Source organism: Onychostoma macrolepis, chromosome 03, assembly GCF_012432095.1.
Source record: "Onychostoma macrolepis isolate SWU-2019 chromosome 03, ASM1243209v1, whole genome shotgun sequence".
Lineage (NCBI taxonomy): Eukaryota > Metazoa > Chordata > Actinopteri > Cypriniformes > Cyprinidae > Onychostoma > Onychostoma macrolepis.
The window spans coordinates 21,132,692-21,150,968 of NC_081157.1; the positions used below are offsets into that span (position 1 = coordinate 21,132,692).

At 42.6% G+C, this 18,277-nt stretch overlaps 2 protein-coding genes across 2 annotated transcripts; both read left to right on the forward strand.

Moving 5' to 3' along the window:
* Positions 1-320: 320 nt before the first annotated feature.
* On the forward strand, positions 321-5,487 carry LOC131535867 (uncharacterized). The gene is made up of 2 exons (XM_058768379.1): positions 321-586; positions 809-5,487. The coding sequence occupies exon 2, from the start codon at positions 2,419-2,421 to the stop codon at positions 5,485-5,487; it is 3,069 nt and encodes a 1,022-aa protein (XP_058624362.1). The 5' UTR covers positions 321-586; positions 809-2,418.
* Positions 5,488-5,503: 16 nt separating this feature from the next.
* LOC131535868 (uncharacterized) lies at positions 5,504-7,632 on the forward strand. The gene is made up of 2 exons (XM_058768380.1): positions 5,504-6,752; positions 6,975-7,632. The coding sequence occupies exon 1, from the start codon at positions 5,504-5,506 to the stop codon at positions 6,467-6,469; it is 966 nt and encodes a 321-aa protein (XP_058624363.1). The 3' UTR covers positions 6,470-6,752; positions 6,975-7,632.
* Positions 7,633-18,277: the final 10,645 nt, after the last annotated feature.

The window sequence follows — 18,277 nt, forward strand, 5'->3', positions numbered from 1 at the left end:
TGGCACCGGTAATAATTGAAAGCAATGTTAAAATAGTGTAAATCAGTGCCTATAATCTTCCCCGCTGCACTAGCAGTTTGAAATTATATATTTAATATATAATTCGAAAATACTAGGCCCATGTTTTGTGTTCATAAATTCACAATTTGTAAGATCATCCTGCTAAAGAAAAACCCTGCTGAACCAGGTTTATGGTCTCTCAGTCTAACCAGTTGAAAAGTGCCCAAACTCCCCACTAAAATCAAAAGACTAGCCCAAACAGGTTGATATAGTTTTTACATACATGCGTATTGATGTTATATCATTTCGATATTTATAGTAGGCTAATGATAATGAACTTGATTTTTGTAAATGTGTCAGTTGTGTATGTGTCTTTATTATGCCATGTCTAACAATACTTCTTCCTGCCCACTGGAGGGCGCTGTTTGACATAGGTTGAGTTAAAATCCAGTTCGACAAAACTTTATTTGTTATGCTTCATAGCCTAAAAGCACGAAAAGCACAGCGGCCATTTCGCAGCAGAGAGATTGCGTGTTTCTTTCATCTTCTTCCTTCTGTTGTGTAAAACCCTTAAGAAGCTTTGCTTGTAAGTTTATCGTTTATATTCGGTAATTTTTATACTTTGTTTGTATTTGTTAAGAGCTATAAATGTTGGAAGCATGCTAGCGTTTCACATGCACTATATTTACATTCAAAGTTCAGTATAACTAACGTTACTGCAGTTTACCAATGTAAATGTAAACGTATAATTAATGTGTTACTATATTTTGTTTGTTTTATTTAAGTAAGCATTGTATTTATTTTGCAGTTTCACAAAAGAATGTAACGGAGATTGAACTACATGATTGCACTCAAGCAAAAGTAAAGAGAAAATTTACTCAATCATCTGAGTGGTCATTGAAGCTGATCAGTCATCTCCTTGCAATGTTTGGCTATCTGTATATGCATGCTCGACACACACGCATGCAGAGGACAGAATAGTGAAAAAGCATCAACACGAAAGGTAGAACACAGCACTTACAAGAAGAACAGCTATCCAGTTATTTCAGCCATCGCAACTGATTCAAGATGGAAGTTAAAGAGAAAGCTGAGGAGCAGCCACAGACATTGAACGTCTCACTCAGTCGACTGGAAACCAGGTCAGTGATATCTGCATCTTCCAAGAGCTCAAGATCATCCACAGCAAGCATGGCAGCTACCAGAGCGCGGGCTAAAGCGGAAGCAATGAGAGCACGTACAACCTTTGTCGAGAGAGAGGCTGAGGTACTGCTAGAAAAGGCTAAACTGGAATCTGAACTGTTATCTCTACAGCATAAAAAGGAGGTTGCAGCAACAGCAAAAGAGGCCGAAATTCTGGAAGCAGAGATAGAGTCAGGAGAAATTGATATGGCAATTGACGCCACAGCAAATCCACCGGAGACCGCTGAAAAGCGCACAAAGGACTATGTGGACAGTCTTTCTGGGTCAAGTTTTCACTGTCTTCCTCCCGTTAAAGCAGAACTTGACTCCCGTGATCACGAACAGTTCATGACAACGCCTGCACTGCCCACCATGACTGCCACAAGCCATGTCCCACAAGATGCTGGCAGATTGACACGCATGTCTACTTCCAAACCATACCAAGTAAGTCAGCCTAGAATGCCCAGCAGACAGCTATCATTTCCCCAGCACACTCCTGTTAACCTGCCATACATATCGTTCTCTCGTAACCAAGGATATGGACAAGTTCCTGTTTCTGAGAAATCTAACAAACCTCAGACTCCCTACCTCAGCAGTACAACACAACAGCCATCCTCTTCAGACCACATAGGTATGAGTGAAATCGCTAGATACCTTGTGCGTCGTGAGTTTGTTAACTCGGGGCTTAGTAAGTTTGACGATTGCCCGGAAAATTACTTTGCATGGAAGTCGTCATTTGTTAATGCTCTAGAAGGACTATCGCTCACCCCTAGCGAGGAGCTTGATCTTCTGATAAGGTGGTTAGGACCACAGTCTTCAGAACAAGTTAAGAGAGTAAGAGCGGTTCATGTCGCCGATCCAGCAGCTGGCTGTAGAATGGCATGGTCCCGTCTAGAAGGAAGCTTCGGGAGTGTGGAAATAATTGAGAGAACACTTTTTGATAAGCTGGACTGTTTCCCTAAAATCAGCAACAAAGAACCCCAAAAGTTAAGAGAACTTGCAGATCTTCTCAAGGAGGTGGAGTCAGCAAAGACTGGAGGCTTCTTACCTGGGCTCTCTTTTCTAGACACAGCGCGGGGTGTGGCACCTATTGTCAACAAGCTTCCTCCTAACCTCCAAGAGAAGTGGATGTCCCAAGGGTCTTAATACAAGCTTCAGTTCCAGGTACCATTTCCTCCATTCTCATTTTTCACAGATTTTGTATGCAGGGAAGCCTACATACGCAACGACCCAAGTTTCATGTTCCACTTATCTTCGACTGCCCCTGTAAAGCCAGACGTTTCAGTGAAAAGAGGCGGACCACTGAAAAGCTTTATCTCTACTCACAAAACTGAGATTGCACAAAGAACCAGCTCTACCGATTCACTGAATAGTAATCCAGATATCAACAGACAGTGCCCCATTCACAAAAACCCCCATCCCCTCAAACGATGCAGAGCCTTCAGAGCTAAGAGTATTGAGGAACGAAAAGCGTTTTTGAAGGAGCATAATCTCTGTTTCAGATGTTGTTCTTCGAGCGACCATGTTGCCAAAGACTGTGATGTAAGCATACAGTGCACAGAGTGTGGCAGCAACAAACATGTCACAGCTCTTCATCCTGGACCACCTCCATGGATGCTAAAAGTACCCAACGCAGAGCATGGCGGGGAGAAGGAAAGTTCAAACCCTTCCATTAACTCTAAATGCACAGAGGTCTGTGGAGGTACTAATAGTTCACGATCTTGTTCAAAAATCTGTCTCAAAGTTCACCCCAAGGGAGAGCCAGACAAATCACTGAATGTCTATGCTATACTTGACGATCAAAGTAATCGTTCACTTGCCAGGTCTGAGTTCTTCGACCTCTTCAATATCAAGAGTACAGAATTTCCCTACACCCTGCACACGTGCGCTGGGGTCACAGAAATGTCTGGGAGGCGAGCTAGGGACTTCATCGCACACCCTCTAGATGGCAGTCTGTCAGTCCCACTCCCTACGCTCATTGAGTGCAACTGCATTCCTGAGGACAGGTCGGAGATACCCACTCCTGAAGCAGCAAAACACCACCCACATCTCAAATCTATTGCTCATCTCATCTCTCCTCTAGATCCAAATGCCCAAATACTTCTCCTTCTCGGACGTGATATCCTTCAAGTCCATAAGGTAAGAGAGCAACGCAATGGGCCACAAAATGCTCCCTATGCTCAAAGACTAGACCTTGGCTGGGTTGTGGTCGGCGAAGTCTGTCTTGGTGCTGCTCACAAGCCCTCAACTGTGAGTGTTTACCGCACCAACATTCTAGAAGATGGGCGTCCATCCTGCTTTAGCCCATGTCCCAATAAGCTCTACCTCAAGGAGAAATTAACTGCACATCCAAGTGTTAAAGCCTCTCTGTTTCCTCAGCTTGCTCCCAGCCCATCAGCCACCTCAATCTTCGAAAGTACGAAAGATGATGAAAAGATAGCCCCCTCAGTTGAGGATAGGCAGTTCATTCAGTTAATGGACAAAGAAATGTATATGGATGACACTAATAGCTGGGTAGCACCCCTCCCTTTTCGTTCACTCAGACAACGCCTTCCAAACAACAGAGAGCAAGCTCTGAGTCGTTTCAACTCTCTCTGTTGCACTCTACGTAAGAAATCCGAGATGAGAGAGCATTTCGTGGAGTTTATGCAGAGGATCTTTGATAACGACCATGCTGAGCCAGCTCCTCCTGTGAACCCAGGGGAGGAGTGCTGGTACTTACCCTCCTTCGGTGTGTATCACCCACGCAAGCCTGGACAAATCCGCGTAGTGTTCGACTCCAGTGCCCAGTTCCATGGTGTGTCTTTGAACGATGTACTGCTAACGGGCCCCGATCTAAACAACAGTCTAGTAGGAGTTCTACTGCGATTTAGGCACGAGCCAATAGCCATCACTGCGGACATAGAGCAAATGTTCCACAGTTTTGTCGTCAGGGAAGATCATAGGAACTTTCTCCGCTTTCTGTGGTTCAAGAACAATGATATGTCTGAAAGCATGGTAGAATATCGCATGAAAGTCCATGTCTTCGGCAACAGCCCCTCTCCAGCTGTTGCCATTTACGGCCTTAGGCGTGCTGCCTTGTACGGTGAAGCTGAGTTTGGTGCAGATGTGAGACGTTTCATCGAAAGAGACTTTTACGTTGATGATGGACTTAAGTCACTTCCCTCCATCAATCAAGCAATAAGTTTGCTTAAGGCTACCAAAGATATGCTCGCAATTTCTAACCTAAGACTCCACAAAATAGCATCCAACTGCTCAGCTGTGATGCACGCATTCTCTCCAGCCGACTATGCTAAAGACTTGAAACATCTGAATCTAGACACTTTGCAGCGCAGTCTCGGCTTGAGTTGGGATCTTCAGAACGATGCATTCACATTCCATGTCAACCTCAGTGACAAACCATTCACACGCAGAGGAGTCCTGGCGACTGTAAACAGTTTGTTTGACCCTCTCGGCATGGTTGCGCCAATTACCATCCAAGGGAAACTGCTACTCCGTGAACTTTCAAACACAAAGTCAGACTGGGATGCCCCCCTTGCAACCGAAAAGGAAGTAGAATGGAACCTGTGGAAAGACTCATTGCAAGACTTAGAGCAGCTCAGAATTCCCCGAACCTACACTCCAATGTCCATTTCTCACTCAGTAAGAAAGGAGATTCATGTCTTCTCGGATGCATCTGTTCAGAACATATCCGCAGTCGCATACTTGAAAGTAACAGATCGTGACGGAATGTGTCATGTCGGGTTCATTATGGGAAAAGTCAAGCTAGCCCCTCAGACAGTACATACAATTCCCAGACTTGAACTGTGCGCGGCCGTCCTTGCAGTCGAAATAGCAGAACAAATTGTCCAAGAACTAGACATCAACCCTGACACCCTGTTGTTCTACACGGACAGTAAAGTAGTTCTGGGGTACATCTGCAATGAGACCCGACGGTTTTACGTGTACGTCAGCAACAGAGTGCAGAGAATCAGAAAATTCACTCACCCAGAGCAGTGGCGGTTCATTCCAACCTCACAAAACCCTGCTGATATTGCTACTAGACCAGTCACTGTATGCCGCCTAATTGAAACAAACTGGCTCACTGGTCCGTCATTTCTGCAACATCCAGCATCCATTCCTGTGAAAGAAGCTCCCTATAATCTTATCCACCCAGATACGGACGTAGAAGTGCGAGCACATGCCACTACTTGTTTAAGTCTTTACAGAAGGAGCAATCCGCGCTGGAGGATTCTGGATAGTTGGAGCAAAAAGACGCATCAGTGGCATCCTTTACAAGTGCATCACTTGTCGCAAACAGAGAGGTAAAACAGCCGATCAAAAAATGGCAGACCTCCCTCCTGACCGCATCAGCATGGAGCCACCCTTTACTAATGTCGGTTTAGACGTGTTCGGCCCTTGGAATGTATCAGCACGCCGTACCCGTGGGGGCCATGCTTACAGTAAAAGATGGGCGGTAATTTTCACATGTCTATCAGTGCGAGCCATCCATATCGAACTGATAGAGTCAATGGACACATCAAGCTTCATTAACGCACTTCGCCGGTTCTTTGCCATTCGAGGCCCGGCAAGGATTATACGATCCGACTGCGGTACTAATTTCACAGGAGCATGCAGAGAGCTGAACATGCTTGTGGTCTCTTCCAAAGATCCCAGTGTGACAAAATACCTCAGTGATGAAGGTTGCAAATGGATCTTTAACCCACCTCATTCATCTCACATGGGGGGAGCATGGGAGAGGATGATCGGACTTTCAAGACGGATTTTGGACTCCATGCTTCCTCAAATCAGCTCCTCGCATCTGACTCACGAAATGCTGTCAACTCTAATGGCTGAAGTATGTGCTATTATCAACGCAAGACCTCTTGTATCCATTTCTACTGACCCCGAGTCACCTCTTCTCCTCACTCCAACAATGATCCTCTCCCAAAAGGTGTGTACCCCATCCGCACCTCCAGGATCGTTCGAGAACGCTGATCTGTATCGGAAACAATGGAAAAGAGTGCAGTATCTTGCCAGCTTGTTTTGGGGAAGGTGGAGACGAGAATACCTTGCTTCCCTTCAGCCTCGTAAGAAATGGCAAGACAGCAAACCAAATATCAAAGAAGGAGACCTGGTCCTTCTGAAAGACGATCAGGTAAAAAGGAACGAATGGCCAATGGCTCTGGTCACCAAAGCTATCCCAGACTTAGATGGCAAAGTCAGAAAACTGGAACTGAAAGTCACTAAGAGTGGTACTGTTAAAACATTCTTACGACCTATTACAGAGGTTATCTTGCTTATGTCTTAAACTACCCGGTGAACATATATTCACTAACAAAAAAAATTAAAAGTGGTATTATACTTCATACCAGACGGGGAGTATTATGCCATGTCTAACAATACTTCTTCCTGCCCACTGGAGGGCGCTGTTTGACATAGGTTGAGTTAAAATCCAGTTCGACAAAACTTTATTTGTTATGCTTCATAGCCTAAAAGCACGAAAAGCACAGCGGCCATCTCGCAGCAGAGAGATTGCGTGTTTCTTTCATCTTCTTCCTTCTGTTGTGTAAAACCCTTAAGAAGCTTTGCTTGTAAGTTTATCGTTTATATTCGGTAATTTTTATACTTTGTTTGTATTTGTTAAGAGCTATAAATGTTGGAAGCATGCTAGCCTTTCACATGCACTATATTTACATTCAAAGTTCAGTATAACTAACGTTACTGCAGTTTACCAATGTAAATGTAAACGTATAATTAATGTGTTACTGTATTTTGTTTGTTTTATTTAAGTAAGCATTGTATTTATTTTGCAGTTTCACAAAAGAATGTAACGGAGATTGAACTACATGATTGCACTCAAGCAAAAGTAAAGAGAAAATTTACTCAATCATCTGAGTGGTCATTGAAGCTGATCAGTCATCTCCTTGCAATGTTTGGCTATCTGTATATGCATGCTCGACACACACGCATGCAGAGGACAGAATAGTCTTATTTTAAAAATATTTAAAAATGTCTCATTTTAAAAAACAAATATTGGGGACAGCATTTTGCACCACTTCTGTAATGACTCATGTAGCACTGTGAGCAAAACGAAAGCTGTCTTATAAGCTCAAACAAAAAAAACTCAATGTCTCTTGGACAGACTTTAACAACGTCACTAAAGGTGTACATATTTCTGTGACTCATTATGTACAAGTTTCTAAAGTCTGACATTTTAAAGCGGGAAATTCGCAGCAGCTTCTCTTATTTAAAGTAGCCTATAAGGATTAGAAAACTAAGGCTGTCATGGGAATCCAAAACGGAGGTGAGAATTGTGTGCTTTTAATCGCAGCATCTTTTCAAACTCTTGTTATATGGGCACTTTGGCATGATGGCACATTTTCTGTCCTGCTTTCTATCCGCTATAACGATGTATAGCCTACTCTAAATATAGCCTAGCCTAATAATGGAGTAAACTATACACGCGTGCTATAAAGGCCCCCTTCTCCAACTCTGTCAATTCAATTTTCAGTTCAGTTTAAAGAAGGATATTTTATTGGAATGATTGTGTTTACACACAATAATGCCAAAGCATTATAAAACAAGTCGTGAAAGTCGCTTTTCAGGCTGTCTGATGTTCTCTCTCTGTTCAATTCGATTCAGTTAAAAAAAAATGTCCTTATTGGCATGACTGTAAAAAATACAATATTGCCAAAGCTTGAAATATATGTGGAGAAATATAATAACAATGAAATGATCAAAATAATGGAAGAAAACATTATAACAATTTAAACCCAAATAAACAGTGTAATAAATTAGAACATGTGTGAACATTTCATACCACAGTGTTTAACAAACACACACAGGCTGAGGGTCACTGTGACCGTAGGGAAACCTGCTGTCTTTCAGGCTGTGGCACATCCACACATATCTCGCAGCCAGTGCTGCTGTCTGTCCCTCTCAAAGTATTATCTTTATTCCTCTTAAGTCATGGCTGTAAAGTTCTTTATAATGTTTGTGAATTTGTTGATGTAATACCAATTTAAATCAATCAGAGACATACAGTTTCACTGTTACCAATTTAAATCAATTGGTGCACCTCTGTCTGGATCTCTCCTGTCTCACAGTGCAACGTGATCTCATGATAATTCCTATGTATTTTACGTAAAATACGCACATTCTTACGTTTTTACAGGCACTAAAACGTACAATACTGACGTATTTTCAGCATCTAAACGTACAAAACGTACGTCTAAAAATTAATCCTTATGAATATTGAAAATTTGAAATCGCGGCATTAACTTTATTAGTTGTTTTTAGTTGTCATATCAATTACCTTGTTTTCAATTGCATCATTAAATTGTTTACCCGTTTACTTGAAATGATAACATTTCATTATGTTGTGTGATTTCTGCTGCGAGCTGGTTTCCAATAATAGGCCTACATAAATGTTAAACAAGACTTCACTTTAAACCGTAAAGGTCCCATGGCATGAAAATTTCACTTTATGAGTTTTTTTTTAACATTAATATGAGTTCCCCTAGCCTGCCTATGGTCCCCCAGTGGCTAGAAGTGATGTTTCATTAACAAATTTCGGGAGGAGCACGCGCAGATAATTAACGCAGCCACTTCATCATCAGCAATCACACCATCTGTCCAATCAGCTCGAGAGAGAACCCCTATAAATAAGCAAAGCAGTCTTACCTCCATCAGCTCTAGTCTTTCAGCATCCCTCCACCACCCCGACTCCTCACCTTCAGCCTGTTCCTACACCGGGGGGGGGCGCTCTGGGTCCAGGCTAAATGCAGAGCTCGGACCCCTCTCCCCGTACAGGGGGAGTACCCTGGGCTCGGGGGTAAGTACCGAGCTCGGAGCCCTCTCCCTGGACAGCAAGTTATCCCACTTAAAAAGATGAGAGAGGCCTGTAATTTTCATCATAGGTATACCTCAACTATGAGAGACAAAATGAGAAGAAAAAAAAAATCCAGAAAATCACATTGTAGGATTTTTAAAGAATTAATTGGTAAATTCCTCGGTAAAATAAGTATTTGGTCACCTACAAACAAGCAAGATTTCTGGCTCTCACAGACCTGTAACTTCTTCTTTAAGAGGCTCCTCTGTCCTCCACTCGTTACCTGTATTAATGGCATCTGTTTGAACTTGTTATCAGTATAAAAGACACCTGTCCACAACCTCAAACAGTCCAACTCCAACTCCACCATGGCCAAGACCAAAGAGCTGTCAAAGGACACCAGAAACAAAATTGTAGACCTGCACCAGGCTGGGAAGACTGAATCTGCAATAGGTAAGCAGCTTGGTGTGAAGAAATCAACTGTGGGAGCAATTATTAGAAAATGGAAGACATACAAGACCACTGATAATCTCCCTCGTTCTGGGGCTCCACGCAAGATCTCACCCCGTGGGGTCAAAATGATCACAAGAACTGTGAGCAAAAATCCCAGAACCACACGGGGGGACCTAGTGAATGACCTGCAGAGAGCTGGGACCAAAGTAACAAAGGCCTCAAATCCTGCAGTGCCAGACGTGTCCCCCTGCTTAAGCCAGTACATGTCCGGGCCCGTCTGAAGTTTGCTAGAGAGCATTTGGATGATCCAGAAGAGGATTGGGAGAATGTCATATGGTCAGATGAAACCAAAATAGAACTTTTTGGTAAAAACTCAACTTGTCGTGTTTGGAGGAGAAAGAATGCTGAGTTGCATCCAAAGAACACCATACCTACTGTGAAGCATGGGGGTGGAAACATCATGCTTTGGGGCTGTTTTTCTGCAAAGGGACCAGGACGACTGATCCGTGTAAACAAAAGAATGAATGGGGCCATGTAGTGTGAGATTTTGAGTGAAAACCTCCTTCCATCAGCAAGGGCATTGAAGATGAAACGTGGCTGGGTCTTTCAGCATGACAATGATCCCAAACACACCGCCCGGGCAACGAAGGAGTGGCTTCGTAAGAAGCATTTCAAGGTCCTGGAGTGGCCTAGCCAGTCTCCAGATCTCAACCCCATCGAAAATCTTTGGAGGGAGTTCAATGTCAAGTCCGTGTTGCCCAGCGACAGCCCCAAAACATTACTGCTCTAGAGGAGATCTGCATGGAGGAATGGGCCAAAATATCAGCAACAGTGTGTGAAAACCTTGTGAAGACTTACAGAAAACGTTTGACCTCTGTCATTGCCAACAAAGGGTATATAACAAAGTATTGAGATGAAATTTTGTTATTGACCAAATACTTATTTTCCACTATAATTTGCAAATAAATTCTTTAAAAATCCTACAATGTGATTTTCTGGATTTTATTTTTCTTATTTTGTCTCTCATAGTTGAGGTATACCTAAGATGAAAATTGCAGGCCTCTCTCATCTTTTTAAGTGGGAGAACTTGCACAATTGGTGGCTGACTAAATACTTTTTTGCCCCACTGTAAACCAACTAAAGTACCGTATCCAGACACAATATTTTAAACTAACCATTCGGAGACGTCCTGCTGTAGCCGCTGAGTTGCAACTTCTTCATCCAGTGCTTCTCCATCCAGATCAGATTCTTGGTCAAACTGAAAAGCTTGAATGACTGTGTGTCTACCAGCCATTGTGATACATCCACTGTCAACATTAGCGCATGGTAGCGCAAGCTGGTGCAAGCTGGTTAAGGCCACACACCCACCCTTCACCTTGCCCCGCCTCTCTCCTCCTCATTAGCATTTAAGGCTACAGACACAGAAATGGCACGTCCTAAGGAAAGCTCATTGTGGGACTGGGTGAAATTCTGCACCAAGGCTGAATTTCGGGAAACAGACTTCAGATACAGTACTAAGGACCACTTAGGCCTATATAAAAGCATCCAAAAAGCAGCATGTCATGGGACCTTTAAAATAAATAACATTTGAAATCGTTTAACCTTTACTTGTCATGTAATGTTTACTTTGTTTGCCATAGGCCACAAAAAGCATTTTCTCCGACATGCTGTGACTGACAATAAAACTATAAAAACACCAAAACGGCAACATTATTATGAAATGAAACAATTTTATTGGTGCGCCATCTTCAGAATCCATACGACCGCAAGGAACAGACCCAAATACAAGCCTTTATTCGGCATTCTTAGTCTCCATCCCGAGCAGCGAGTGCAGAGACCGAATCTAGCTGACTTCACCTCTTCCATTATATGCTCCCTGATGACTGATAGCATGCAATCCAATGGCAGCCCGCTAGCCATTTTTTCCGCTCATACCACGTCCTTGAAAATCCCCGTTTATACGACTTCCCACCCTTTGTAGATTGATGTTTAAATTTGGTCTCCGTGGTCCTAATTCTTTAATTAACAATTTATCCTGATTGCTATGACGGCTGAATGGTATTTCTTTCAATGACATGATAGAATTAATTTGCGCTGAGGTAACGTTCGCCATGATGTCGATCAAGTTCAACTGACAACTGAATTTGAGTTGGCATAGCTGTCCCGTCTCTCTCTGTTTTTTTCCCACATTTGATAAAGTAGTAAATATTATTGGATGTCACTGTTCCCACCAATCCTTGCACAAGTTATGGTTACGTATGATGATGAAAGCACATTACTGCTAGCCCTCCCGGAAGCCATAGAGATTGCACTGCAGTGCCTGCAGTTCTAAAAAAATTATCTTTGTATGGAAGTTGTTACGGTCCCTAATATAAGTGTCTAGAAGCCAAGAGGGACACATAACATAATAGACGGACAGCGGCTAGAGTTTTCCAAATGAATTATTTAAACACAAATTACTCACAAAAGTAACCAAAAATAAGAGACGGGGAACCCAGCAACAAAGGAAAGAATAACTAAACTAACAGAAACAAGCGGGGACTCCGCGCTCCAAACTATAATTACAAACGAAGAAAAAGTATGTGGCGATGTGGCTGTGGAGAAAATTGTGGCTGGTCGAGAGAGAGCGAGAGGGTCCGCCTCCTTCCACTTTATAGCCTTGTATCACCAGCTCAACCAATAAGAAACTGGAAAAGACAAAAAAAACACTCTGGGCCAGGGCGTACACGAGGCACGCGTAACACCCCCACCCCCAGATGGTGAATGGTGAGCCAAAAAAAGAAAGCCACCAATCACCATGTAATGACGTGCGACAACGCATCTACCAGGACATTATTTTTGCCAGCTACATGTTTTATTTCTAGATTAAAAGCTTGGACAAACAAAGCCCATCTCATTAGGCGTTGATTGGAATTATGCATTTGATTAATAAAAGTGAGAGGGTTGTGGTTTGTATAAACAGTAACCGGACACGAGGAGGAACCAATATAAACCTCAAAATTATTAAGGGCCAGAATTAGAGAGAGGGCTTCTTTTTCAATCGTTAAGTACGACTTTTGATGTTTTTGAAACTTTTTAGAATAATAGCACACGAGGGTGCTCAATGCCATCAGGCCCATCCTGCAACAAAACAGCACCTGCTCCCGCATCGCTACCATCAACAGCTAGTTTAAAAGCACGATCGTACACTGGGGCAGCAAGGACAGGTGCGTGCATCAGGAGGGCTTTAAGAGACTCAAAAGCATGCTGGCATTCTGGTGACCTCTTAAACGCAGTTTTCGGACTCAGCAGGTCAGTGAGTGGGGCAACCACAGAAGAAAAGTTTTTACAAAAGCTGCGGTAATACCCCGCCATTACCAAGAACTGCTGTAATTCGCAACAAGTGGCAGGAACTGGGAATGACGTGATGGCCTCCATTTTTGCATTTACCGGCTTTACCATGCCACCACCCACAATTTTACCCAGGTAAACTACTGTCGCTTTAGAAAAAATCACATTTAGCCAAATTAACAGTTAGATTTGCCTCAGCCAGCCTCTGGAAGACCTGTTTTAACTGATTGATGTGATCGTCCCATGTTGCCAAATGAACAACTATGTCGTCCAAATGCGCCTCACACCCCTGCACCCCCCACAAAACGCAGTTAACTAACCGCTGAAAAGTAGCAGGCGCATTGCGTACCCCACAAAGCATTACAGTATACTGTAAAAATGCATCAGGGGTAACAAACGCACTAATTTCTCTGGCACGCGGAGTTAAAGGCACCTGTCAATAGCCTTTAAGGAGGTCTAACTTTGTCACAAAAGCTGCTGACCCCACATAGTTGACACAGTCCTCCATGCGAGGAAGAGGATGACAATCAGGCTTAGTGACATTGTTAACCTTTCTAAAGTCTGTACAAAAACGATCAGACCCATCAGACTTTATGACGAGAAGACAGGGCGGACTCCATGAACTGATACTGGGTTCCGCAATACCATGTGACAACATATAGTTAACTTGGTTTTGGAGGCGCTGACGTTTTTCAGGGTTGACACGATAAGGGTGCTGTTTAATCGGCGTGTTGTCACCAACGTCGATGTCATGCTGCAATACGTGTGTTTGGGACGGCACATCTGGAAACAATGAAACATGACCATTAATTAGCTTTATTATATCTGTGCGCTGTGAACAGGGGAGATGCAAAAAACAAGAAATCAAGATTAACAAGCGTATCAGAGTTTTTTAAACAGAGATTTTTAAACCTTGTACAGTAGCAACAGAAGGACCCTCAATATCACAACCAATTTCAGGGGCAGATAATGACTCATAGGCCTCAAGGACAGTTTCAGCACCGGATGGCAACACAGAAGGATCATGTACCTGCAGAGCACTAGACAAAAACGAACACAAAGTTGGAGAACACTCAGCATTGGACAAGGCCAGAACTGTGTCTACATTACCAGAGCTGGGTTTGTTCAACTGCTCACGATCATAATAAGGTTTAATCATATTGATGTGGCAAAGTCTGCTACGACGGGCACGGTCAGGAGTAGCTACAATATAATCCCTGTCACCGACTCTTTTTTTCTATGACATAAGGACCACCATAACATGCCTGAAGGCTGGAACCAGGGCTTAAACTGTCTGACCATGGCCTTTTTGTCAAACCAGCCTTTCATCTTGGACTGAGCAGCAGACAAGTTTTGTGTTGCCAACTCACAAGCACGATGTAACTTGTAGCGAAAAGAGCTGACATAATCAATCAGATTTTGCGGTTTAGACTCGTTCAACCAATTCTCCCGAAGCAGTTTTAAGGGACCACGCACATTATGAGCAAATACTAAATCTGCTGGGCTGAAACCAGTAGACTTTTGCACAACTTCCTGAGCTGCAAAAGGCAGATGTACGCCATCATCCCACTCTTTTTCAAATTCAAGGCACGGAGCATGGATTTAAGAGTTTGATGAAACCTCTCCAGTGTGACCTGACTTTCTGGGTGGTAAGCGCTTGAAAAACAGTGGGTGATGTTCAGCTGATTGGTGACCTGTGCAAAAACACGAGACATAAAGTTTGTTCCCTGGTCAGTTTGAATTACCTTAGGGAGTCCAAACAATGAAAAGAACTTAAGTGCTTTTACAACCGCAGGTGCAGTGATTTTGCGCATAGGTACACATAATGGTCAATAAGAACTGGTTGCCAGATTTAGTACGGGGAAATGGACCCACACAGTCGATAATAACATGATCAAATGGTGAATCAACAGCTGGAATAGGATATAAAGGGTATGGTGGGATGGGTGGGTTTGACTTTCCAGAGGTTTGACACGTGTGACATGTTCTACAGTGTAACTTCACATCCCGTTTCAACCCTGGCCTAAAGAACTGGCGCAAGATACGATCGTAAGTTTTGGTAACACCTAAGTGACCGGCTAAAGGACTGTCATGTGCCAGACTGAGTATTTCATTTCGAAACTTGTTTGGAACAATGACCTGTGTGACAATGCTCCAGTCATCCTGTGTGGAAGCATACGATGGTGTCCACTTATGCAGCAGGACATCATTTTTAAGAAAATAGCCAGATGCCATATCTGCCAGCTCTTCCTCAGAGACAACCAATTCAAATAAAGAGGAGAGTGACTGATCACACTTCTGCGCAGAAAACAAATGTTTCCGGGACATGTGTCCTTAGACGGTGACAGCTTACAAAAAAAGACTAATCAAAGGCAGACAACTCACCAGGAGAAAGCAAACAGGGGATCGACGGCGGGGAAGACTATAACTGACCACAGCTTATGAAGACATGTTAGAGAAGTCACACACAATGCTTTACCCGGGACCTTTTAAAACAGTGTAGATCAATACACTTCAATCAATGAACCACACAGGTGTGCTCAATGACACTACGCAACAACGCCAGTGGGTGTGTCTTACCAATGGGGATATACCCAAACATTACGAGAAAATTTAACTAAACCGGTCACATAAAGAACGCCAAAAATAAGAAAAACACTCCAAAAGAACAAACAAAGTAGCTGTCCACCAACGCATTCACGCCTCCGCTTATAATGCGCCGCACGGAATTCCCGCTGACTGGAAAACCCCTCAGCAAATCACTACAGTTCTGCTCATTCAAAAATAGATCAAAAGCTTGGCGCAAACAGGCAACAAAGAAAGTGTTCGAAAAGAACACCAAAGATCCCATTTAGCGCAAAAAAAAGAAGCGTTTTGACTATATGTATAATGTGAAAAATGACTAGAGCATTTTGATACACTTTAGCGCGAAGCAAGGCGGCGCGAAATTAGACTATCGTAAATCAGTATCGTATAAGACAACTCCGAAAAAAATTCCCAACCATATAATTTTGGTGGACAAAAGAACTTTAACTTGACTTGAAAAATCCCGGACGAACCACCAATTATGTTACGGCCCCTAATATAAGTGTCTAGAAGCCAAGAGGGACACATAACATAATAGACCTACAGCGGCTAGAGTTTTCCAAATTAATTATTTATTTAAACACAAATTACTTACAAAAGTAACCAAAAATAAGAGACGGGGAGCCCAGCAACAAAGGAAAGAATAACTAACAGAAACAAGCGGGGACTCCCCACTCCAAAGATAGCAAGCACACTCGGGCCGATTCTGGCTAAAATGCGGCACTGTCGGCTCAGTCACGACATTGGTGAGAAAATAATGGGCCAGAGCCGCGCCGACTCTACAAAACACTTCTGGCTGACGGACGGCTTTTTCTCTCTGGGCCGATCTCGGCTGCAAGCTGTTGTACGTGCGGCAGGTCCACACTCGGTGTAGTTGTGTGTCTCTACCTTCGGCTCGAGTTGGTTTTGTCTCCGGCGGCCGCTGCTAGAATGAAGATCAGCTGCTGAGAGAAAGATTTGGCGGTTAATCCTGAGGAGATTTCAGCGGGCACAGTTCTCAAGAGGAGTACTTCAGCTGCAAAAAGGTAAGTTAAGTTATTTAATGATCAATCTAGAGTTGTTTGATATTTAAATGTCACAAAGAGTATTTAGATGGTTTCTGTAAGGTTTGCGATGATAACATAGCGTCAGAAAAATCATTCGGTCCCGGATATATTGAGTGTTGATGAGTAACGTTAGGCCTAACTGTCAGGCGCGGTCTCTTTAGGAAAACAATATGTAATTTTTTAATATGAAAAACCGATGAGCTGTATCCAGTGCACGATAATGTTAGGTAATTAAATTGTAATGAGTTAAATTCTATTTTGTTTGCTAGAATTCATTCGATTCGTCTTTTTCAACGAGTGATTGCTATTGAATCATAGGAGTCGGACTGCGCTGCTGGCGCCATAAACATCTATACGAGTGACTCTGTCTGATTCGATTCACTTAACCGTTCAAATGAGTCATTTGTTTGTGAATCAAACTGAGCACGCTGTAGTAGCATTACACCTGCCAAGACAATTCAATATGTGCAATCTGAATTTAATAATAATATTTATTTTGTGGTAACACTGCCGTGTGGGAAGCTCTGACAGAGAAAAACACTATAGATACGTAAGAGGGAGCTGTAAAATGTAAGTGCATCAACTTTTGTTCTTGAATGGAGGCCTAATCTGTCTGCTGCACTTGAGCAGGTTCAGTTTTTAGAGTGAATTAAAACTTTTGAAGCATAGATATGCCATATGATGTGATTTAAAATCATACTTATTTTACTGTGGTGGGGATTATGAGCAAACAAACTTAAAAAATTTAATCTGAACACTATATATGTGTAATCTGACATTTATTTATTTATTTATTTTTTTACAGAAATTCTGAGCTGCTGCATGAACATTCATCAAACATATAAGGTGCGAATTCTGGGTCTGGTCCTAATGATTGTAAAAAGCTGTAATGCTTAAGATTAAATAATTACCTTACAATATATATTTGTACACTGATGCAATTTGGAAAAAAACTTTCAAGCTAATGCTGCTGAAATGGAGGTCAAGGGGACTGAAGAGGTGGCTCCAGCTGATCAAAAGGGTGGACTTCAGGAGGCAGACACACTCTGTGAGTTTAAAAGACCATCTCTTTAACCTTCCACACACATGACACACTATCACATTTCTATAATTCAAATCTCTTAAAGGATTTTTATGCTGCACCAATTAGGGTAAGCAGCAACACTTCCTATAATATCTAATGTACTTGTTAATTTGTAAGAAGAATGACATCAATGCTTATATTAGTTGCTTATATACTGTCTCACCCTTATCCCTAGGTTACAATAATCAGCTGATCCAGTCGGTATCCAGCCCAGACGGTGGACCTGCACCCAGGAACGACCACAACACATCCCTGACTGTCAGCGGAGACCATGTCAGCTAGATGACAGATCCCTGTGAAGACCTCATTGATGGCCCCAGCACAGATCCTCAGCAAAGACTACAAGAACCAGACAAGCCCTCTGCACAGACCCTTTTTACCAGCTTCACCTGCTAGCGTGATATTACTTCATGCAGAAGAAGTTGGATGAAATATTCTGAATGATATCAATCCACAATCTGACTTGTGATGCAGCCTGGAATAATCACACCACGTTCATTCGTTTGGCCAGACGAGACTGTTTCCTGACTGAGCCGGGTCTTGTTTGGGTTCCTTGTCACTGTTGCCTTTTGTCTTGCTTGGTTGAAGACACCTAATATTCAGCAATATTATTGACTTGACTGCACTGACACCATTTGATAAGAACTGAACTGAATTATGACACACAATGTTTTATATATGAAGAGTTTATTTACAAAAACAGAGAACTCCGTTTTTAAATATTTTTAAAAATCATGTTTTTTGTTATGTTTTTGTTTCGTGTTAGTTAGCTAGTATTTATTAGTT

What these genes read in the sequence shown, in the direction of transcription:
- LOC131535868 (XM_058768380.1), top strand. Translation starts at nt 5,504, where the DNA reads ATGGCAGACCTCCCTCCTGACCGCATCAGCATGGAGCCACCCTTTACT.
- LOC131535867 (XM_058768379.1), top strand. Translation starts at nt 2,419, where the DNA reads ATGTTCCACTTATCTTCGACTGCCCCTGTAAAGCCAGACGTTTCAGTG.